The sequence below is a fragment of the Vespa mandarinia genome, chromosome 18 (assembly GCF_050613455.1).
Source record: "Vespa mandarinia isolate Hongniang chromosome 18, ASM5061345v1, whole genome shotgun sequence".
NCBI classification, from domain to species: Eukaryota; Metazoa; Arthropoda; class Insecta; order Hymenoptera; family Vespidae; genus Vespa; species Vespa mandarinia.
Window position 1 is genome coordinate 4387224 of NC_140827.1, and position 25858 is coordinate 4413081.

The 25858-nt window shown below is 27.8% G+C and overlaps 3 protein-coding genes across 7 annotated transcripts; 2 read left to right on the forward strand and 1 right to left on the reverse strand.

Annotated features, from left to right (window-relative positions):
- Positions 1-651: 651 nt before the first annotated feature.
- yl (Putative vitellogenin receptor yl) lies at positions 652-11694 on the reverse strand. The gene is made up of 32 exons (XM_035874478.2): positions 11550-11694; positions 10638-10701; positions 10262-10389; positions 10033-10170; positions 9791-9896; positions 9503-9652; positions 9003-9119; positions 8695-8820; positions 8221-8439; positions 7909-8080; positions 7548-7749; positions 7251-7442; positions 6961-7081; positions 6753-6893; positions 6433-6685; positions 5984-6180; positions 5747-5896; positions 5474-5607; positions 5265-5389; positions 4985-5178; positions 4289-4464; positions 3921-4165; positions 3307-3614; positions 2933-3172; positions 2686-2838; positions 2358-2500; positions 2178-2269; positions 1831-2068; positions 1591-1759; positions 1218-1512; positions 911-1034; positions 652-844 (listed from the first exon to the last, which is right to left on the reverse strand). Exons 2-32 carry the CDS (start codon positions 10696-10698, stop codon positions 731-733), a joined length of 5223 nt encoding a protein of 1740 aa, XP_035730371.2. The 5' UTR covers positions 10699-10701; positions 11550-11694; the 3' UTR covers positions 652-730.
- Positions 11695-12262: 568 nt separating this feature from the next.
- LOC118445283 (uncharacterized) lies at positions 12263-14241 on the forward strand. Of its 4 annotated transcripts, none has more exons than XM_035874486.2 (4): positions 12263-12520; positions 12760-13035; positions 13139-13655; positions 13728-14241. In XM_035874486.2, the coding sequence occupies exons 1-4, from the start codon at positions 12460-12462 to the stop codon at positions 13888-13890; spliced, it is 1017 nt and encodes a 338-aa protein (XP_035730379.2). In that variant the 5' UTR covers positions 12263-12459; the 3' UTR covers positions 13891-14241. The 4 variants fall into 4 exon arrangements, with proteins under 4 accessions (XP_035730379.2, XP_085518677.1, XP_085518678.1 ...); XM_085662551.1 differs by having other exon boundaries at positions 12264-12520; positions 12772-13035; XM_085662552.1 differs by lacking the exon at positions 12263-12520 and adding an exon at positions 12594-12678.
- Positions 14242-14743: 502 nt separating this feature from the next.
- Positions 14744-25858, forward strand: me31B (ATP-dependent RNA helicase me31b). Of its 2 annotated transcripts, XM_035874344.2 has the most exons (9): positions 14744-15109; positions 15981-16109; positions 16406-16574; positions 16705-16911; positions 17003-17174; positions 17292-17442; positions 17530-17725; positions 17810-17980; positions 18240-25858. In XM_035874344.2, exons 3-9 carry the CDS (start codon positions 16434-16436, stop codon positions 18534-18536), a joined length of 1335 nt encoding a protein of 444 aa, XP_035730237.1. In that variant the 5' UTR covers positions 14744-15109; positions 15981-16109; positions 16406-16433; the 3' UTR covers positions 18537-25858. The 2 variants fall into 2 exon arrangements, with proteins under 2 accessions (XP_035730237.1, XP_035730236.1); XM_035874343.2 differs by lacking the exon at positions 15981-16109 and having other exon boundaries at positions 14746-15109.

Sequence of the window (25858 nt, forward strand, 5' to 3'; positions counted from 1 at the left end):
GTTAATAAAAACTAGTAATGGTTTTTAAGTTGCATAGTTCTACAAAATTATTTATTTTCAAATAAATTATGAAGAAGAATAATTAGCTGGTTTCCCAAAAATGAAGAATTTCCAATTGAATTAGATTTAATTGATCAACGATAGAGCTAGCTCATAGAAGTGACAAAGATCTAGTCTTATCAACACTTATATAATCAATAAATGCAATAACAGAGCATTGTGCATTTTATTCCAATATTTTATTTTTCCATATTAGAGAGATTGATGAATTTCTTATAAAATTCCTTTCTATTTGCTTCCTATTAACTTCTATTTTTATTTAAAATTACTATATTATTTGTTATAAAAATTTTCTTTTCTTACTTATCATATAAAATTATATATATTATATAATTTTATATATATCATATAAAATTATTTTTCAATAAGTGAATATATGAAAAAGAAATTCATATGATTGTAATAATAATTGTGACATAATAATACAAATAATAATAATAAAAAGGATATTATAGTGACTTTACATAATAAATAAATATTGTAACGTTGTAAAGTCTGTAACGTTATATAAAGTATTCTGTATATACTATATAATAATAATAATAATAATAATAATAATAATAATAATAAAAATAATAATAATAATAATAACAATAATAGTAATAATAATAAGGAATTCAATCTCTTTCTTCATCGATAAGATTGTTCTTTTCATTATTTTATTCTTACTTTAACGTAATAGTTTTGAAGTTTGTGAGTATTGTATATCTTCTACTTCACTTTCCGAATGGTCTGAATATTGAACTTGGATCATTTTCTGTCTCTCCTTTTCCGGATCGTCAAACTGAAATGATAATTAGTTAATAAATCAATTTTCTTTTTTTAAATAAAAATAATATCGAATTTTTACCTTGGCTGATATATTAATTATTGGATTGTATTCGTGTTCACTAGGCGGTAAAGCTGATACCATACAATTGAATGAATTCTGAATTTCATTTTTTTCATCATAGGAAGGATTTTGAAAATGAATACTGCAATATCAATTGTTATTATTAAATAGTGGGGATAAAACGATTATTTCAAGAATTATTTCAATGATATTAAATATTACATGTCTTATTGAAGTATCTTCAATATTTTATTTATGATCGCATGAATGAATCTATTATATCTTTTACTATACGTTACGTTTTTTCATGAAAGTGTGCACAAACCTCATATCGTTTTTCTTCCTACGATTTATTTTCAATTGTTGATAGTAATAATAAGCAGATAAAATGGTGATCGCTGCGATCAATGAAATAGCTATGCCGGCTATCGTTCCTTTGTCTTGATTATTGGTTTTATTTTGTTCATCCAACGACATTGATGAAATCAATCGTTGTCTTGAATCTTTCTTACATGCGAGATCATTATCTATTGGTTTACCATATTGACAAAAACATGTAAAATTTTGTTCGTTCAGTAGACACATATAAGGACATTCTTGATCTTGACATTTGTTCCGTACTATAAATAATAAAATAAGTCAATTATTTCACATTTCAATTATTAACGAATCAAAATGTTTATTAATACAATTTTTACCTAATGGTTGTATTGTGTCATGAAAAATGGCAAAATGTTTAGTAACAATTTGAGAACCAATAGTTATACAAGTAGTCTTGCTATTCAATTTACATTTCCTTATGTTACCTGTATTAGAAAGTAACCAGAAAAGAGAATCTTCATACACGACAACATCCAAAGGTTGAAACTATAATAATCATTATGTTATGGTCAATTGTAATCAGTTATGTAAACATATTATTAAAAAATTGTAAATACCTCTGTTTCTACAAATATTTTACGATCAGAACCATCTAAGTTTGATGATTCAATAACATTTAATTGCGTGTCACCCCAATATAATCGAGACTTTCTATGATCTATCGTTAGTTTTTGAACAACGCCGAGATTTCGAATAACTATTGCCGTAACGTCTGTACCAGACATACTTGATCTATATATTTCACTTTTTGGTCCACTTTGCAACAGCCAATCAGTTTGACTCCAGAATAACAAGCTGATTGATCGTTAAACAAAATTAATAAATTAATTATAAACAATTCTTTTTTGTCGTGATAATTGTTTTATTATTTATCTCATATTATGGAAAGAATTATTTTATATACCCTTTGATTGGATCTACTTTGATAGATTGTACTTTGCCAGTTCCATTGATTGTCAAAACTTTTGCACACTTTCTTTCCTCCAAATTGCACACCTGGACAACGTTAGCAACGTTAAAACGCATTAGTTGTTGTTTTTTTTTTATTTTTTTTTTATTTTTTTCCCCAAATCATATTCCTTACTTTGATAGCATATGGACGATTGTCACTGTAGAAATAGACATTATCTGTTATCCAATCGACTGCTATAGCTCCAGGTCTTCCAACATCGACTATCTTTTTTTCTTTTGTTTTGATGTTTATTTTTGTTATTGTTCCAAGTATAACTGTAGATTAGAGATCATACCATATATATATATATATACATACAGAGAGAGAGAGAGAGAGAGAGAGAGAGAGAGAGAGAGAGAGACACATTGTACTATAATTTAGTGTGAAATAAAAATGATTAAATATTAAATAATGTAGGTGAGTCAGCATATATATTAAAAATCGTTTTATTATATTATACCGTTAGTCCAATAAACAGCATTCTCTTTCATATTAATGTCCAGCCCCAAAATCTCAAAATTTGGATCATGATGAATGACCTCGATCTCGTTCAACGTTAATGTACTTTTTTTCACGTCGTATCCAGCAACTGTTATTATCTTCATTTGTGAGCCTAGAATTTATTTTATTCAGTTTGTATCATTGCTGAAAGAAATATTGTTGGAGAAAGGAATTCTTTCTATTATTTTTTTGTTTCTTAAATTTACCAGTGGCTTTGCAAGAAATTTTGTCCGATTGTAAGATATATCCACTTTCACAAGAACATATGAATGAGCCTTGAGTATTATGACAAATCTGAGAACATATATCGTCCTCGCATTCGTTTACATCGACGCAACTCACTCCATCGGGAGCTAAACGATATCCGGGATTACAAGTACAAACAGGACCTAGTGGTGTTTTGTGACACACATGTTTACAGGGATGGTTTATCATGCATGCCTCCACTGAAGACAAAAATATATGTTAGAATATATGTTAATGATGAGTAGATTTGTATATCACACACACGGATCAATATTTAATTAAAATAATATAAAAATACTATAGTTTTGTTCTTTAATTAAAGATAAATATTTACTGCATTCTTTGAACTCATCGCTGCCGTCCGAACAATCTTTATATTTATCGCAGACTCTGCTAAAAGGAAGACACTGGCCGTCGTTACAGCGAAACTCTTTACAATCATTCTTGACGACTATACCCTTAATATTCAAGCTATCTCCGCTACAATACTTTTCATCAGACCCATCACCACAATCATCATATTTATCGCATACCCATTCTTGCGTTATACATTTATTATTCTCGCAGGTGTATTCATTATATTGACAATTTGAACAATCATGTTCATCATCGTTCTTTGGACAATCCTGTTGACCATTACATCTATAATAACAAAAAAATATATATAAACATTTAATCGAAAATAAATTATTTGTTTACTTGATAAATATATACATTTTGCTGATTTTATTAATCATTTGAAATCATTCTAATGAAATATTATAGCTTGATTTTGATATAATAATAATAATAATAATAATAATAATAATAATAATAATAATAATAATAATAGTAATAATAATCAAAAATATTAATATATAGGACAATTTATTGTCCTTTATTATTTATGAAATAAATTTGATAAAAATTAAAATATATATTTATCGAGTGAAAAATTACATAAGATACCTTTTACTTTTAGGAAGACATATATTAGTATCGTGACATCTAAACTCGTTCATACTACAATTCACTGGTGTTATTTGTTTCCCATGGGAGCAATGATCTTCATCAGAATTATCATCACAATCATCGAGACCATTGCAAAGTAACAATTTGTCTATGCAATGGTTATTCTTACATGTATAAAAATTGTCCTCGCAAGATGTTTGTATACATTTTTGATTTTCGTCTGACCCATCATGGCAATCGACCTTAAATATATATAAATAATATATATGTATAATACATATAAATATTATATATATATATGTATTTGTTATTTCTTGACAAGGAGTATTTGTGGAACGAAAAATAAACTTTTGTTAATAACTTACATCACCATCACAGACCCAACTACTCGGAATACATGTACCAATGTCGCACTTAAAGTCACCGGAAGAACAAGTGTACGAGTTACAATTCATTTCGTCGGAAAAATCAGGACAATCAAATTTCCAGTTACAAACAAAATACTTTGATATGCAGCCACCTTCGTGGCACTCGAATTCATCTGAAAACGTTTCATATAATTAAATAATAATAATAATATTAATATAAAAAAATATTTTATATAATCCTTTACTTTAATGTAGAAAATGTAATAGTGATAATAAAAAGTACTTTAATAAATTTCAATGTAATATTTTAATAAGACAAAATCGAGCAAATTATATTATTTTTATGCAACATATTATTATGACAATTATAATTCATTTTAGATAATCTTTAATTCTTCATTTTTTATTTCGATCAAGAATATAAACAAAAAAAAAAAAAAAGAAAGAAAAAGAAAGAAAAAAAAAAGAAAAGGTAACGAATAAAAAAGAAAATGATTAAAAAACAAGAAAAAGAAAAAAAACGAAATTATACACTAATAACTAGTTTTTATGGATAATTTATTTTATTAAAAAAAAAAATAAATAAAAATAAATTGATGAACAATAAATAAATCTTTTGGTTTCTTTTTGTTTACGATGTCCTATCGTTATAAATAAAGATGTTATAAATGATTTGTAGAAGGTGTGTTTTACCGGATGTACATTTAACTGCAGTACAATTTTCCTCATCCGAACGATCCTTACAATCGTAATGTGAATTGCAATGACTTTCAAGGCTTATGCATTCTCCATTTTTACAGGCAAATTGATCTTTTTTGCATGAACCGATAAATTCACATTCATTTGATTCATCTTCACCGTTAGGACAATCCACTGTTCCGTCACATCTGAAATGATTAGAAATTATGTAATTATAGTGGATGGATTAAAACACACCAGTTACTGTTTTTTTTTCTTTTTGTCGATTTTTTACTTTTGTTTAAATTTTATGCAGACATCGTGTTCTGAACATTTGATTTCATCCTCTGCACAAACCGACTGGAGGATACACGTTCGTGTATCATGATTCAACATCATTCCTGGTGGACAAGCACAGATCTAGAAAAAAAATTAAAATTTATATAAGAAATTATATGAAATATGAATACATATAATTAGAATTATAAAAGTAAATATACTTACATAAGAATTATGATTTGTTGGTAGACAGACATGAGAACAATTTCCATTATTTTTACGACAACCTTGCTCATTATTGTTATAATACATTCCATGCATAGATATTAAATGTATTGTATCGAATTTATTGGGTATTTCTAAAGGGAACAAAATGTTTTGTTATCTATAATATATTGATAAGTTTTCTGTACCTATTATCAATATATATATATATATATATATATATATATATATATATATACACACATATATAAATGTTATGCTCTGTATACTAACCCAAAGGAATTTTCTTCAAAAGTTGTAAATCTTTATTTTTGTGGCCCCAAAATAAATTGTTGGATTCTCGTTGAGTCCAAAAAACATTGTCTCCAAGTATTGCAAGGCTTATTGGTTCTGATAAACCAGTACGGAATAAATACTTGTCCCCTAGAAAATCAAAAAAGAAATAATAAAAATAAATTTTTCTTTCCAGTCAAATATATAATTGTTATTATTAATTTTGCTATGGTTTACCTTGACTGGAGATACTATCAATATTACCAGCACCCTGATCAGCCCAATACAATCTCTTAGTTTCACTGTCGTAACACAAGGAAATTTTTGGTCCAAGTAAGTTCTGATCTACTAGAGTTACTCGTGGACCCAGTCCATTCATTTGTATTTTAAGTATACGGTATATATCATGAGAACGAAATACTACGTACATCATTCTGAAACATACGTGAATTTGCATTGATGGAAATCTAAATTTATACAGTAATTTGTCTTAATTTTTTTCAGATAAAAATAATTTGTTTGCCCATAAAAAAAAGAAGAAAAAAAGATTCATAAAATCCTAATAATTTCTTTAACTACAAATTTGCCCAAGGTCACTTTTCTTATCATTACATTAATAATTTTAATATTACTTGTAATATTGTTAAGTAACACTATAGAATTAAGAATAATAAAAAATCTAATACCGTTCTTCAGATGCCAATGAGATATCATGTGGTTCCTCGTGAAAGTAAAAGACAGTTTTCCCTTTAGTATCAAAACTATGAACTTCAATGGTCTTGTGTTTCATATCGGACCAATATAAATTATTACCAACAAAGTCAAAATCCATGCCACCGAGTACCCCGTTGGTCACAGGCATTATATTTTCAAACAGACCAGTACTCATGTTGTAACGATAAATCATACTTGTGAGTTGATCGTTGACAAGAATGTCACCTAAATTAATAAACAAAATGCAAATGTCAACGTCACAAAATGTTGATTAAGATAATTCATAATTTACCTGTTAAAGAATCATATGCCAAAGCAGTGATATGTTTCATTGTTTTACTTGTGCTCATTTTCGGTTTGCCCAGAAGTTCATGATAATAATCTATAAAAATACTTCCACTTGCTATGACCATATGTTCACTTTTCTTAATCACTGAAAATTAGAAAAAATATAGAGCCTAAATGTTCAAAAAAGAAATCTGTTGATTCCAACGTTATACCTCTACAAGCATGTTTATCAGCAGCAAGTTGTGTATCCAACGTACAGGCACAAGTATAACTATTGTTTGAATTTAACAAGCAAATTTGTGAGCAAGGATTATAACTACATGGATTTTGAATCTAAACAAAAAAAAAGAAAAAAAAAAAAAAAAAACTCTCTTTAGATCTACTAAGGCAAAGTGTTGAAAGAAAATTACGATATAATAGGTAATAAATTGCTATACTTAAAAATACAAAAAACAAAAAAAAAACAAAAAAAAAGAAAAATCAAGAAAAAAGATTGATATACTTTTGGTTTAAGAACAGAGTGATAAATTTGAATCCCATAGGTCATACTAGTCGTATGAAGCAAAATTTTCCAATCCTTTCCAGTGAATTTATCACAGGTTTGTATGGTGTTCGTGGACCAATCATTCCAATATAATTTATTCTCAAAAACTGCTAAAGAGTACGGATGGTTTATCAAATCGGTTAAAATTGTCTGAAATATATAATTTTAATCCAATAAAAATATGACTATGTTCATCTTAATAAATAATAAAATTATTACTGTATTATTACTGTATTATAATGTAGAAATACTAACTCTTCTATCTCTACCATCCAAACGTATAGACTCAATAATTTTTAATTTTGCATCGACCCAATACAATCTATCATTTGGATCATCAATCGTTAAACCATTTGGCCAATCAATATTATCCTTGACAAATTTAACATGATTTTTTCCATCCATCGACGCCATCGCTATGTGCGAATTCGAGCTCCAATCGGACCAATACATTATACTGAAAAATAACAATGTTAACAAATTTTCTTTCCACGTTCATTTTCTATAATATATGAAAAAATATAATTTAAAAAGTTTGATTAATTTTTTTTACAAGCGAGTATATAAATTGAAGATTAAAAAGAAATTAAAGAAAAAAAAAAGACAAAAATGTAACCCAGATTTAGATGAAAGAACTATAGCTCTTGGTCTCTCTATATTTTCTTTGATCACTACTGTACAATATATTCCATTTTCATCGCATACTCCAATACGTTTATACGAACTATCAGTGAAGTATATATTTCCAGTTACCCAATCGACTGCTACATCTTCTGGCGTCCTCACGCCTTAATTCGAATAAAACAGACAACAAAAGTTTATATAATTTATATACGTCCTGATATCACTATTTATTCTATACATATTAAACATTTTATTTATTAATTTATTTATTATATTTTGTCAATGGAAAATATTATTATATTACCTGCAGTAACGATCACCGTTTTATTTGTTCCAAACTGATCACTTTTAAATATAGCTTCTTCATCACGATTAACATCTGTCCAATAAAAATTCACTGCATCAACAGCTATTCCAACAGCGTGTTGCAAATTGTTAAGTATAGGATAATATATTTTTGAGTCTAAATAATATCCACGAATCTCCGTCTTTGAGGCCAAAAACATTAATGCTTCTCCAGTTGCTAAAAGAAGGTTTCTTTTCTTTATAACAAATAAATTTTATATAAAATAAAATAAAATGAAATGAAATGAAATGAAATTATTCAAATTTTAAATATTCCATACTTATTTGTGAATGGTATTATAAATATAGATTTTTAAAGATAATCAATAAAATTAGAAATTAAAATGAATTATAATAAATGGTTAAATTCTTTTTAATATTTAAATATGGAATCATTTTTATGGATAATTTGTTCTCTCGAAATTTAACATACCATCAGCTTTGCAACTTTTTTTATCATCTTGCAAATTGTAGTCCGGATTGCAGGAACAAATGTAAGATCCGTCATTGTTTGTACAATGTTGATAACAAGTTCCAAATATTTCACACTCGTTTATATCTAAAAGAAACAGGCAAATTAATGAATGGATAAACAAGTAAATTAATTCGATTCCTTTGAAATTACATAATGGAATCTGTTAATTAAACTTATTTGTTTTACATATTATATTTCAACTAGATTGGTTCCTTTTAATTTTCTGTTTTTCTTTTTTTTATTAATATCGTTATCAATAAATTTACCTTCGCAGGTACGATTGTTTATTAACTTGTAACCTGACCGGCAGGAACAAACAGGACCTCTCGGTGTTCTTCTGCATATTTGCTCACATTTTTGAACGTGTGAACAGAGATTTTCAGCTGAAAATAATAAACAATTTTCTATTAATTAAATGAATAAATAAATAAAGAAAGAAAAAAAGAGAAATATTGCTCGTTGGAAAAGAGAAAAGAATAACACAAACAAGGATCGTTCAATAGCTTGATTAATTTATTTAAAAAAAAAAAAAAAGGAAAAAAAAACTTTAATTAATTAAAAATTAAAAACAAAAATTTTTTTTTTAAATAAATTCTCTATAAAATTTAAATTGTTAATATACAAGTATTATTTACTTCATCTGATAGATGAATAGATAGATTATATTAATATATTATAAAATAAAATAAAATAAAATATAAATAAGATTGAATTTTTTAAATAAAGTTTGTTTCTCTGTCTTCTTATCTATTCTTATCAAACTCACATTTCGTACACTCATCAAAATCTTCATCTGAATTATCACCACAATCATCTTTCTTATTACATGTTTGATTCATCGAGATACATCGTTGATTTTTGCAAAGATAACGATCATTCTCATTGGTGCATTCGTTCGGCGGCAAAGATATGCCATCTGTACAGATACAAAATTAAATCAATTAAATTTTCTTCTTCTTTTTTGTTTACACGTGAAATGAAAAAAAGAAAAAAAAAAAAAAAAAAGAAAAAAAAAAAAAAAGAAAAAAAAAAAGAAAAGTATATAGATACTGACCGCAATTGATCTCATCGGTACCATCCGGACAGTCCTTCATCCCGTCGCAAACCCATTCTTTTCTCACACAATGGCCATCGTTGCATCGGAAATTCTTACATTGTTTCTGAGATGAATTTGAGTATAAAGAAAAACAAGAGAAAAAAAAGATAGAAGAAGATTGTCGTGAAGATAAAGTAAAAAAAAGAAAAGTATCTGTGTTTGATATTTATAAAATAAGAATAATAGTTTCTCTCGCCCACATCTTTAATGCAACCGTCGTATTCGTCGCTGTTATCGCTGCAATCGTTCAGCATGTCACAAAATTTCTCGATCGGTATACAGGTGTTGTCTGTGCATTTAAATTCCTCTGTGCTGCAATTTACCGGCGGGGGCTTCAGCTGCGGAAACGTAAGAGACACGTTAGAAAAAGAGATATTAACAAGCGAATTAAGGAAAAAAAAAAAAAAAAAAAAAAAAAAAATAGATTACTTTGAAATTGTAACAATCCTTTTCGTCTGATAGATCGTCGCAATCGTTTTCACCGTCGCATTCGAAAAGATACGATATACATCTCCCGTTATCGCATTGGAACCATTTTGGCTTTTGGCATTGAAAATCTAGATTAAAAATTAAAATGATGGAAGTAATTGTAAGCAAAATTGTACGGTATAATAATAAACAAATAATATGTATATTCTTATAATAATTAATATATGAATATTAATTTTATGACAGTTATTATATCAATGTATATATATAATCGCACGTTGAATTCAAAATTAAAATTGTTAATCATAATAATATATTAACAGTTCTTTTCTTTTTTCATTCATTATCTTTTCGTTTTTTTTCCTTTTAGTCTTACCTTCAGATAATACTTGCAGAATGGAAATACAACATAGTAATATGCGAAGAAGACGTAGCATGATCTGTTAGAGGAAAAAAGAAAATAGAACGATATGATCAGAAAATTTGTACAGCAAATATAAAATAATTTGTTTACGATAATAAATGAATAACGAATAAAATCTTCTTTTTACTTTGTTTTATCACAAAAAGAAATAAATAAAAATAAAGAGTCGATGAAACAAAGAGAGAAAACAGTTCAAAATTATAATAAAAAGTTTTAATAGGTAATAAAATAACATATATTATATTTATACGCATGATTTTCAATCTGAAAACTTAATTTAAATGAATATAATAATTAAATTAAATTATCGGAGAAAAATAAATTTAATCAAAGGGAATAGTCAAGGTCTAGAGGTGTGAGAATTCTAAACAATGACCTTTGAATGTTATATTTAGAAAAATAGAAGAAATACTATTGTTATTGGATAAACACAGATATTATTGATATATATATATGTATATATCTGAAGGTTATGCGAAATAATCTAATGAAATATTTCTTCATTTTAAATTATATTATGTAAAATTAGTTATATAGTATTATAATATATGTATATATATATATATATATATACATATTAATGATAAAAAATAATTGTTAATTATAAATAATTACACGTAAAAATCACAAAATCTTTACTCATAAAATATTTCATAATTTGTATGATTATAATATATAAAATTAATTATATATACTATATAAAGTGACCATTATTAACCATCAATATATTATATTAATAATATTAAAATATTATCATTATACATATATACACACATATAAATTAATAAATTAATAAATTTACAGTGAAATTTATAAAATAATAAATAATCTATTTAATAAAAATTAAATGAGTTGAATACTTACATTAATGAATTTGTGTATGTGTGTGTGTGTATATATATATATATGTATAAATATATATATATATATATATATATATATATATATATATATATATACGAAAGAGTATTTGAATCGAGTAATTTGAATCAATGAGTAGAATTCTAAACGATAGAAGCGTACAATCTGTAAGCACGTCCGGCCGATACTGATGGACTGATCAACTTAAATTATACACATCCTGTCTTTGTGTCTCATGACGGTTATCAAAACGTTAAGGGTCGACATTGACAGTGTATCTGAAAATATAGCCTTATGTATGTACATTGTGTGTGTATGTATATATATATATATATGCATACATACACACACATATATATATATGTATTTAAGGATATGTGGATATATATATATACCAAGTTCATCTATGTAAATAGAAATCCTTGCTGATCTATCGTTGAACTTCAACACAAAAAATTAGTAAATACTTGATAATTATTGGAAAAAAATCCAACTTAACGAAATTTTCTATTCAAAAACACTTCTAATAAGAATAATTATTGATATCAATATTAAATAACGACTAATATAAATATTAATCATTTCTTTAGATATATAAAATATCAAATCATGTGAATACTTAATAAATAATTATTAATAAAAAAAGATATATATAATAACTATATATATAATACTATAAATATATGAAAATTTAGAATCTAAAGAAAAGAAAAAAAACAAAAACAAGTAAAATATCTGGCAACACTTTCTTCTTATTACGTTACTGACTTAGAAGAAAGAAAGAAAGAAAAGAAAAAAATAAACAAATGCCTACGGTGGCACAAAGAAGTTTTACTGGCCATATTGTGTATGTACACGTTTGTCATCTATATCGTTCGTACTTTGCTAGCAAGTATACTCGTATCACAATAATATGCCAAGATGCTTGATAAGGTCAATGGCGAGATATCAGAAGACTCAAGATCGTCACGAAGGTATTTCTAATTTTTTTCTCTTTTTGTATTTTTTTGACGTTATGTGTATGTGTATATATATATATATATATATACACACAAAGAGCGTATGCGTACGTATATACAATGCATACACTGTATTTTAGGCTAACGTTCATTGTATATAAATCATTTAGAGAGTAAATATTTTGGTGTATCGTTTTCTACATTTACTATATAATTGCTATTAATAATTAATTAATAATTATTTATTAATTAAGACTTATCTTCAGAAGATACAGATTTAACTTGGATCCCACCATCGGTGGATTCCAAACGACAAAAACGAACGCAAGAAGTTAATGCCATTTCTACCAACAATGTTTGGATGTGTTCCGGACTTCCCATAGTAACGCGATATACATTTAAGAAGAATAATGATTTATTATGGAAATTGAAACCTTTGGATGAGTCCAATTCACGTGGAAATATATTCTTCAAGAATGAAATGTTTCCAATCGAACACGATTCTTCCTATCATATTAATCTTAATGAAGGTAATATTTTTAAAAATGTTTTTATCTTAATATTCAATAAATTTCATATTTTCTCTTTGTTTCTTTAATTTATTTTCTAATTTTGTATTATATACTTCGTTAGATCGAACAGAGATTCAAACTGTACCATTGGATACTCACGAATCAAAATTTACGCCGTACCAACCGACGAACGACGAAGAATTTATTCGTCAGAACGTGAAGATTTCCGGTAACTTGGAAGGCCGGGAAATTCAAACGATACCACAAACTTCGTATCTAACAGCTACTTCGACTACAGCGACGACGACAACGACGACTACGACGATGACGACGACGACGACGACGACGACGACGACGACGACGATGACAACAACGACAATGACGACAATGACGACAACAATGACGATGATGACAACGACGACGACGACGACGACGACGACAAAGAAATCAAATAAGGAAGATAAAATGGTATCAGAGATTGAAAGTAATCAAAATTGGAAGAGAAATAAAACGATGCATTATTGTCCATATTGTCGGAAATGTTTCGACAGACCATGGGTTTTAAAAGGACATTTGAGACTTCATACCGGAGAACGGCCATTCGAGTGTCCTGTTTGTCATAAATCTTTTGCCGATCGGTAATAACTTTATATTAATTAATTTTTCCATTATTTTTTTTCAATTCTTTTTTTTCGGCTTTTTCTTTTTAGATCGAATTTACGAGCTCATCAAAGAACAAGAAATCATCATCAATGGCAATGGCGTTGTGGAGTATGTTTTAAAGCATTTTCGCAAAGGCGGTATTTAGAACGTCATTGTCCCGAAGCTTGTCGAAAATATCGAATATCCCAGAGAAGAGAACAATGTAATTAAAAGATTCGTTGAAAATGTTTAAAAATATTTCTTACAAGACATCTTTGAACATCTTTGAATTCAACATCGTATAAAAGGTTACGTACGAATAAATTATAATCTTTATTATTTTTTTTTTTTTTTTTTTTTTTTTTTCATTTTTCTTTTTCTTTTTCTTTTCTTCTATCATATCAATAAATAATCATCAGTTGATTTTAGATTTTATTCGGGTAAATGTTAAAAAGAATTGTTATTCATTTTATCGAATTTGTTGATGTAAAGTTGGCAAGATACTCTTGATACGTTTTGAACTATAACATATGCGCATGCTCAGTGATCTTGAAAAGAAATCAAATCAGCTACTTATTTAAAGGGGGAAAAAAAAAACGAAAAAAAAAAAAAAAGAAAAGTCATAATTATTATTACTTAATGTATCCCATGAGGGATACATTAGAAATTCTTTAAATTAAAAATTTTAATTCTTAAGAAAAAAATGATTTCGTTGTAAATAATAATTAATTAATTAATTAAAAATAAAATGAAAAAGTGAATTTAAAAGTACATATGTTCCTTACTTTTATCAATCGACCAACCGTAAATGAGTAACAAATAAGCTGATAGAATTAAACAACTTTTTACGAAAATGTATTTCACTGCAAAAAATAATTAATTAATTAATTAATTAAAAACAAAATAAGTAAATTAATAAGTTCTAAATAATTTCTTAATAAATGAAAAACAAAGTAATTGAAATGATTCATATTCTTCCTGTTAATAATCGACCAATCAGAAGAGAGTATCGATCGAGACGCTAAACCTGAAAAGACGGCGTTAAGATCGGCGTTGCAGCAATGGCGCCATCTATAACGAAAGATATAGTATATGTATCGTAGGAAAAGCCTTCAGGATTTCGTTTCTGAGTAAAATTTCTTCTCTCATGGCGTACGTCGTGTAAGATTTAAGCGAAGTAATAATCGTCAGCATTTGACGCAGTGCGTTAGTTGTAAATTAGAAATTGTAAAGAGGATTGGATAGTGTGCGAAGATATAATTAAAACGCGAGAAAAACGTATACCGAATATTAAAATCGCGGACAATTTGAAGATATAAAGAAAATAACGCGGCTATATTTCAACGTACTGCTAAGAGACTCTGTAAAAACTTGACATTGGAACGGCCATTTTGGCGTGTTGTTTCCTAATCGAGTGCTGCGCACAGCATCGATATCCATCCATTTCAAGGTAAGAGACACGTTAACCGTAAGTATTTCGGTAATTCCAATATTTTCTTCACAGAATTGTCGTCATTATCGTTCTTTTTTTTCTACATTTAATATGAGCGATTAACAGTAACGTATGTTTTTAGAATTTACAAGCTCTCTCTCTCTCTCTCTCTCTCTCTCTCTCTCCCCCTCCCTCCCCTCCTCTCTCTCTCCCTTCCCTTCAAACGAAAGGTGTATCGTTCTTCCCCTTTTCTTTCTTTTTTTTCGCTTTCTTTTTTTCCTCTTTCTTTCTTTTGTTCAGAGAATATTTCAAGTACAAATGTCCTTCGTCTTTCTTTCTTTCTTTCTTTCTTTCGTCGATAGTACTTGGATAAAACTTTTTTTTTATCTTTTCCTTTTCTCTTCTCCCTCCTCCCCTCTCTTCTTTTTTTTGTTTTATATATATATATATATATATATATATATATATATATATATATATATAAGAAAATATAAGTACGAATTGAAATTCGTTTGTTACTATGTAAATCTGTCTCTATGCTTCGATGTGTGTACGTACTACTTTCGAAAATTTCATTCGTTAAAGTTCGCGGTTTAATCGAGTTAATATGTGTGAAGTACGGTAAATTGATGTGAGGTATGTTAAAGTTGTGTTGTGTGGTACGTGTGTAATGTGCGTTAATCCGGTCCAGAAGAAAAAGATTTCCGTATATTATCGGATCTATCTATCGGCATTCTTGCTACACGTTTGGGATAAATTTAGATGAATTTTCGCTAGCCATTTTGTTTATATTAATAATAATAATGGTGATCTGTTATATATATCTCATTAATAAAACTATTAAGTTTTATATTATCTATAATACTTATAAATATACTTTTAATTACAGTGTTCCAATATATACATACATATATGGATTTGTATTTGATTCAAATATAACGACTTTGCAGTACGTACATAACAATATATACATCGTTGAGATCTAAACACATAAAAACACTGCTACAGGAATATTGAAGTAAATATAGATTAGAAGCACTCTATGTACATTAGAGTAGTTTCTATTAGTCAGAGGTCTTCTCTGTTTACCTTTTTTTTCCCTCCGTTCCAACCACCCCTTCCCCCTTTACTTTCCGTTTTTCTCTCATAGACTAATTGTGTTATATCGGCAAGACTTGTTATATACTTTTGTTATTGAATAATATGCGCGAGACATGATTAGTTGACTCTCTAATAATCTATTCAAAATTTTTAAGATATATTATTAATGAAATTTGAATTAGATGAATTATATTTCTATTTTTATTTCTGTAGGAAGTAGTTGCATTACGTCGCTTCCAAGATGATAACCGAAACGCATATGAACTCAAACCACATGCTCAATTCTGCTCTCAATACGAAAACAGAATTAGAAAAGATGGATGATGTAGGTTGGAAAGCTAAACTAAAAATTCCACCAAAGGATAAACGCATAAAGACGAGTGTAAGTGATTATTGAAATTTAAACGAGCATGTGCTTTTATATCTTTGCTATTTTTTTATAACACGAATAGCATACAAACAAATTAATATATATATATATATATATATATGTGCGTGTGTATATATCGTAGGATGTCACTGACACACGTGGTAATGAGTTTGAAGAATTTTGCCTGAAACGAGAGTTGCTAATGGGTATTTTTGAAAAGGGTTGGGAAAAACCATCTCCAATTCAAGAAGCCAGTATCCCTATTGCATTGTCTGGTAAAGACATCTTGGCCCGAGCTAAAAATGGAACTGGCAAGACTGGAGCATATTCGATTCCAGTGCTTGAACAGGTATAAAATGTTTCTTTAATTGTTGTTGCTAAATAAAATTGTTTTCGTTGCATAATTTTTTATTTAAATGTAATTAAATATGTTATGTCAGGTTGACCCTCGGAAAGATGTAATTCAAGCGCTAGTAATTGTACCTACCAGAGAGTTAGCTCTTCAAACATCACAAATCTGTATCGAGCTTGCGAAACATATGGATATTAAAGTGATGGTAACTACTGGTGGTACCAATTTACGTGATGATATTATGAGGATTTATCAAAAAGGTTTTTATATTTACACGTGCGCGCGCGTACACACACACACACGCGCGCGCGCGCGTGCGCTGCATCATATAATTATAATCTGACAGATATTTTATAATTAATTTCGTAAACTTACAGTACAAGTAATAATAGCAACGCCAGGAAGAATTCTTGATCTTATGGACAAAAACGTTGCGAACATGGATCACTGCAAAATATTAGTTTTGGATGAAGCAGATAAGCTTTTGTCGCAAGATTTTAAAGGAATGTTGGATCATGTCATTTCTAAGTATGCTTATAGAATAAATTAGTTGGAATAAAATTTTGATGGTTTGTCGTTATTATCAATAAGCTCATTTTGTTTCATTTTATATAGATTGCCACACGAACGTCAGATTTTGCTGTATTCAGCTACCTTTCCATTAACTGTGAAACAGTTTATGGAAAAACATTTGCGAGATCCATATGAAATTAATTTAATGGAAGAATTAACATTAAAAGGTGTAACGCAGTATTATGCCTTTGTACAGGAACGACAGAAAGTTCACTGCCTTAACACGCTATTCTCGAAGGTAATATATTATTTTACTCGATATTAAAACTCAAAAGAGATATCATTGATCTAACCATCGAATTATCTTTTATCTTTTGCTTAGTTGCAAATAACACAAAGCATAATCTTTTGTAATTCGACACAACGTGTAGAATTACTGGCAAAGAAAATAACAGATCTTGGATATTGCTGTTATTATATACATGCGAAAATGGCACAGGCACATAGGAATCGTGTATTCCACGATTTTCGAGCAGGGTTATGTCGAAATCTGGTAAGTCACAACGAACTAATATAAGCATACATATATATAATATATGCACGCACACACACACACACAGTCTATGCACGCACAATAATTTATTATTATTTTGTAAGCTTTGTATTGCGCGCTTTGAATTAAATTGCAAAAGTAAAAGTATGATCGTACTCCTGTAACGAGTAATAGGAAATATATAGAAGCATGTGAAATTTAGAAAAATTCTTTTATACGCTTAAACAAACATGATAAAAGATTTGAACATTTTCTTTAGGTGAGCAGCGATTTGTTCACTCGAGGTATCGACGTACAAGCTGTTAACGTTGTAATCAACTTTGACTTTCCCAAGATGGCAGAAACATATCTGCATCGCATTGGTCGATCAGGAAGGTTTGGCCATTTAGGTATAGCAATTAATCTAATCACGTATGAGGATCGTTTTAACTTACATCGTATCGAACAAGAGCTTGGAACAGAAATAAAACCTATCCCAAAAGTGATAGACCCCAGTTTGTACGTAATAAGACCAGAAGACAATAATAGTATGGAAGAAGGTAATGTGTCCAAGTAGTTTCGATATGGAATCATAACTAAGCTGGAATGAACGCTCAAGAAAAGTTTAAAGTGTGAAAATAGTGATTGTGTCTCGTACATGTATAAGGCATAACATTGCTATGCTTTGAACTAGAAGAGTGAAATATAACACTGGTTTGGAGAGAGAATTTTTCTTGGGTGTGCGTTAACGTTGTTTATACGAAAATTAGAAGAAAACAAAACGAAGTGTAATATGAAGAAGACAAAAAATTGCAAATTTCTATTATCATTGTATTAAGGATCACTCATTTGACCGATAGATAATTGAAATTTAACATTTTTTATTTTCTACATAGAGCATTTCTTTTTTACCTGAACATCATCTCTAACAGTTCCGTTCTAGTTTTATACACCGTTAACGAAACAAGCTCGACAAAAATTCTCTCTCCAAGCTCGAGTTATGTTTTACTCTTCGAGTTCAAAGATATGAGTTACTTGTATATAAGAGTGATGATGAGAGAGCGTGGTGATGAGAAACAATGAACTCGATGATTTAAGTGATGCGAATGTGTTGGGTATGAGTGATATTCTTTGTACATAAATACATTTAAATGTACATAAAGTAAAACACACGTCAGAGTCAAGCCATTATCAAGAGCACAATGAATAAAATCAATATGCGGATTAACGTAATAATAATAATAATAATAATAATAATAATCACAATCGAGATCATTGCATTTTACCATAACTGTAAATACAGCATGAGAGTATCCACAACACACATCATTTTAATAATAATAAATTTTTATACAATGGTTTCATACTTCCGATATATTCCGTTGTTTATCTTTTGTTCGTTCATAAAATAAGAAAAGTGTGTGGCATATGCGATTTATCAAAACAAAACAAAAAAAGAAAAAAAAAACAAGAAAAAAGTTTTACCTCGAGAGGAGTAATAATCGATCTATACTCTTTCTCTTTGGCATAACTATTCGACATGTGAACAACGTTATGAATCCATGTGCTTATTAACTTTGCACTATAGATTAAATACTATAGATCTTAATATAAACGCAGTCATAAATTCTAAATATCATATTGAGAACTTTTATGATCATGGCTTGATTTTGCGCTCTTGTCAATGCTATTATACAACTCTGAAATTCAAATCACTTTTTCTTTCTTTCTTTTTTTTTCTTTTTTCACTTTTATTTTATTTTATTTTCTTTTATTTTTTTTTATTTTTTTTTCTCTTTTTTTTTTTTTTTTTTTTTTTTTTGTATTTTTCTCCTCCCACCCACCTTTTTTTGTTTTTTTTTTTTTTTAAGTGAAACTGATCTTTTTTCGTTAATTCATAGTCGCCTTATATAGTATTCTTTCTTTTAACATAACTGGATTTTTTTCATGATTATTATTCATCGTGATTGAGAATCAGATGTTGTAAAATTGACTAGTTTTATATATAATTATTTTTTATAAATAATTGGCTGGTGGCATTTATATATGAAGATTTGGGATTCTTTCGATGATGTCTATTATTACATTTTTATGTATGATTCTAATGGTATTAAAACGAAACAAATCTCTTCACCACGTATGCTGAATAATAATAATAATAATGATGATGATGATGATGATGATGATGATGATGATGATGATGATGATGATGATGATGAGAACCGAATCGTTGTTTAGAACTTAACGGAAACTTTTACGAGTATAAAAAAAGCTTCGAAGAGTAAGATGTCTCTGAAGAGAAAATGTAAAAGTTGTATAACAATTTTGGTAATAACAGTTCTAAGTATCGGAGTAAAACCATCCAAACACGATGAGTTAACTGCCAAAATATATCATCGGAGAGAATCCCTATTCTCCTTATACTTAATACTTTGTTTTCCATCTTCTTTTCACTCTTTTCTTTTTTGTTTCTTCCAATATCTTTCCTTTATAAATAATAATAATAATAGCGATAATAATGTGTCGGTGTGTTAGCAATCTCTTAAAAGAAGAAACACACAGAAACATCTTTCTCGAGTAGAATTTCTAATTAATTAGTAATGTCCAAAAGTTATAAAACAAAAAAACCCAAGTTTTACCCACCAGCCATAATGACTTAGGTTTACGGAATGGAATTCATACACAAGTTAATAGTGAATAGTAGATGTTTCATATATGAAGCGAAGAGAAGCTTCAATATACGAAATACCAATGGAAGCTATATGGAGAGAGAGAGAGAGAGAGAGAGAGAGAGAGAGAGAGAGAGAGAGAGAGAGAGAGAGAGAGAGAGAGAGAGAGAGAGAGAGAGAGAGAGAGAGAGAGAGAGCGCGCGAGCGAGAGAGAGAGAGAGAGAGAGAGAGAGAAAAAATACATAAAGCGGTTTAACATGCTTTTAATATTATAATATCAGTTTTGATGGATGATTTGTTTCCAAGATGGAAGTAACAAGGGAGTAATAAGTCGAAGAAGAATAAACGCTTAATTATGATATATATATCATATATAATATATATTATATATATATATATATACATATATATATATAATAGTGCACATGGAGATACATTTTAAAATGCATTTGTTGGGCAGAAGATATATTTATATAGACGAATTAGAGAAATTTTGTTTCTTTTTTTTTCTTTTTTATTCTCTTAAAAAAGAGGTATTGGTTGATTAATATGTTAAATCGATGTAATATTTTGAAAATTACAGACACTATATTTGTAAATTTAACGTATGCGTAATAACAGAACGACTGATTGGATCGATAAGGAACTAAGCGTTTAACTTTTCATATTTCATCCAATACCAAAGGTTCGGTCAATAAATTATAATGCATATCACATTGATGGTCTTGCCCAATTGCCTCTCTTTATATACTGTTCACGATTGTGAATGTTAGCGGGGTAAAATATTTAACTACTGTCGGTTGTGCACAAGAAAAAAAAAGGAAAGAAAGTGGTGTCATTACTATATTTCTATACAAACTCCAAAGTGTCTCTCTTTTACTACCATCCCAAAGCATGAAAATACTGTGATTTAGTATTATAAAATTGAATGCATTTTAAACCGTTTTCCCCCTTTTTCTTTCGATCTAATTGAAATTTATCTTTTGAAATATCTCTTTTTTTCTCTAAGGACAAATAACGAGTGGAGAAACATTCAACAAATAGATTTACATATAATTCTCTTGTAAATCTATTACGAATCTTGTTCACTGTTTTCGATTTGAGTTTAAAATATGGAGAGAAAGAAAGAAAGAAACTATGATTCTATTGCTAACATACATTATCATTCAGAAGGAATCACGTATTATGATGTATGTCTCCAGTAGAGAATAAATTGTTAGTTGTAAGGGTATATATTATTACCAAGGTAATGCAATTTTTCCACGGTTGTATTTTCCAAACAAAGAAACAAACAAACAAAAAAAAAAGAAGTCGAAGAGAAGAAGCAGCTATTCTAATACCAATTGGCAAAAAAAAAAAAAAAAATAATGACTACGTAATATTTTCGAAAAGAAAAATTTTCACAATTGCGCTGTGTATTATATCGTCATTAATTTTGATCGTGCAATCTTCTATCACGGTTTTTTACAGGCTCTCATATATTTTACATATTAAATGTAATCATTATATTTGCATGCGATTCTATATAACGTTGATAGTAATAATGGACGAGTATCCTATTGTGCGTTGTATAAACGATTAATAGAATCGCATACAATATCATAATCATATAATACAATACATTTCCTTTTGCATTAGGTTCTATTATTTTTTGCTATAGAAAAACATAACGTCATGTCTCATTTGAAATTGAAAAATAAGAAGTGTTATGGTTTCTAAAACGATCGAAAAAAGAAGTTACTACAAAAAAATTCTCTATCGTTATCTATTGTAATAACTTTGTGATCGTTGCCCTTTGTAAACCGACAAAAAGAGAATATTTGTTGGTATTATTAATTAATATCCTCTTGTACGTTTTAAATTCTGCGTCTCTCACTTTATATATTACTTCTTTGCGAATTGTATTTTTTCTCTTTTTTCTTTTTTTTTTTCTTTTTTTTTTCTTTTTTTTCTTTTTTTTTTATTTTCCTTTTCTACAATCATTTTTTAAAAAGAGTCAAAGTTGTATCTGGGAAAAGTAAATAACAAACGAACAAACCAAATAATAATAATAATAATAATAATAACAATAATAACAATAACAACAATAATAATAATAATAATAATAATAATAATAATAATAATAATAATAATAATAATATTAATAATAACAAAACGTAGACGTCGATTGTGTCATGTGAAAGTTTCACATACATAAAGAGCTTCGTGAAGTCTGAAAAAAAGAAGAAGAAAAAGAAAAAAGAAAAAAAAGAAGGAAGGAGGAAATGATCGATGAAACAATAGTTTTCTATTCGTTAAAAATAGACTGAGATGACTGCTTGAAGCTTAGCGTTCGAATTTTTTTAACTATAATTAATTATTACTATTATTATCATTATTATTATTATCATTATTATTATTATTATTAATATTATTATTATTATTATTATTATTATTATTATTATTATTATTATTATTATTATTATTATTACTATTATTATTATTATTAATATTATTAATATTATTATTAATATTATTATTAATATTATTATTAATATTATTATTATTATTATTATTATTATTATTATTATTATTATTATTATTATTATTATTATTGTTAAATACAAATGCTATTCTCGGTTTAAGTTTAAGTTTGACTCTTTCTAAACTATGATGATATACTATTGATTTATTGTAGAGTCGGGATTATCACGTAGCATTGATTAGCAATGCTGAGTTTATAATGATCCGAAGAAAGTGTGAGTTAATACAAAAATAAAATTTGAACGTTAAAAAATAATCTAATAAAAGCACACAACAAATATTTATATGACAAATCGTGATTCGTCTTCTTATATATACGTAATTATTAAACTATTGGCATAAATATTTTGTTAATGAAAACAAAAAAAAAGAAGGAAAAGAAATTAAACAGTTATATAGCGAACAAAATTTTTTAATCATTTTCATCGAGAGACTACACTTTCTTCGGATTGGAAAACTAGACGAAGGTATCTCCTTGAAATATCTTTTTCAAGGGTATCTTTCAGTTTTGATCGCGAATAAAAATTTACGGTTGCTAACTTTTACAATGTAAAAGTTTTTTTTTTGAGAAAGAGAGAGAGGAGAGAGAGAGAGAGAGAAATTGAACGAATGATCGAATGTAAAAAAAACTAAGAAATGGATTAACATTACGGATTAAGAGAAAAAAGTATGGATAAAAGCGTTAAAAAACAAAAAAGCAAAAAAAAACGAGAAAGAATGAAATGAAATAAGATCTTTTAATAACATCATTCTCCAAAAAGGAGTTTTTGTAGAGAATTGTTTTTTAAAAATTTGTGAAAAAGCGAAAAAATTCATTGAACAACTTTTGGATTTTTGCGTCTTTCATTTGAAAACAATTCTACTACAATATAGCGCTGTTCAAAACAGCGATCTATTAAAAAACATCGAACTACGTGCGTTAGGGTTTTCTTTCGAAGAAGGTTTTATATAGGCGAAGTATTAAATAAACAAATTAAATAATTAAGAAGAATGTAGGACTCTTACGGAATGTCGTGTGTGTGAGAGAGAGAGAGAGAGAGAGAACGAGTCGAGTTTTATTTTGTCGCTAAAAACGCACGTAGTTGTTGTTGACGATGTTGAAATTGTAATTTCGATAATCGTCTTGGAAAAAAAAACAAAAAAACAAAAAAAAAGATATATTTACAAATTTGAAAAAAAAATCGTAAAAAAAGTTAAATTGAAAAGAAGAAGTCGATATTAGAATCGCGGAAACATCTGATTTTATTATTTTTTGTTTTGTTTTTTGTTACTCGGTATGGAGAAATTGGCGTAAAAAAAGCAAAACAAAAAATTGCAGAAATTTTTGTAACAAATATAATTTTGTGATCGTACATTATTGGAAATTTTTTCAAAGTCACACGGGACAGAAGAGAAAATTTGTTCAAATATTAAAACAAAAAATTGTTGTTAACGAACCGTGTATAAAAAGAAAAAAATAGAATTCTGATAACGACGACTTGAAAAAAAATGATAAAACCAATCAACAAACAAACAAACAAACAAACAAATATAAGTACATCGAATTTCGGCCGGTAAAGAAATCGCAGCGCGAAATTATTTGTAATTCTCATATATACATATATAAATAAAAAAAATAAAATAAATAACGTGGCTATGTGTGCCTTAAAAAATTCTGATGGAGCAAAAAATAATTTAAACAAATGATCAATCCTATGGAGAAATTAAAAAATAAAAACAAGCAAAAAAATTAGAATCGACAAATAATTTCGCGTTGCCGTTGCTTGCTCACTCGTACAGGGAAAAAAGAAATGGAAACAAAGAAAAATGGCCGATTTGTATACTATAAACAAATATACAAGGTACATGCATACATGCATACATGCTTACATGCATACATGCATACATGCATACATACATACATACATACATACATACATACATACATACATACATACATGCATACATACATGCATACATACATACATACATATATACATACATATATACATACATATATAAATACATATATACATATATATATACATACATACATACATACATACATACATACATACATACATACATACATACATACATACATACATACATACATACATACATACATACATACATACATACATACATACATACATACATACATACATACATACATACATACATACATACATACATACATACATACATACATACATACATACATACAACATACGTAAACATAAACGTATACACACGTTACACGTGCATATGCCCGCAGGAAATGCTTTGTATTTTTAATTTTTCTTTTTTTTTTGGTTGATTGTTATTATTTCATACGCAAAACTTTTTCATTAAAAGTACCAATTCGGAAATATCACTGATAACTGATATAAAAAGTATATCGATGGTAATAACAATGATAATATGTACTGTTCTTCCTGGTAACACAAAAAAAAAAAGAAAAATAACGTTTATTTCTTAAAATCAAACAAATAAATAAATAAAAATTGTAAAGGTGAGTTTTTTGAGCGTTATTCGCGTCCTTTGTTCATAAACGATATGTATTTGTGTAAGAAGGAATATGATTTGATTTTAATTTATGTTTGAAAAAAACGCCTAAAACTCACCTAATTAATTAACCGTTCATGATGATGATGATGATAATATGGTGAGAACAAACAAACAAAAAAGAAAGAAAAAAAAATAAACACAAGTATTATGTAACAAA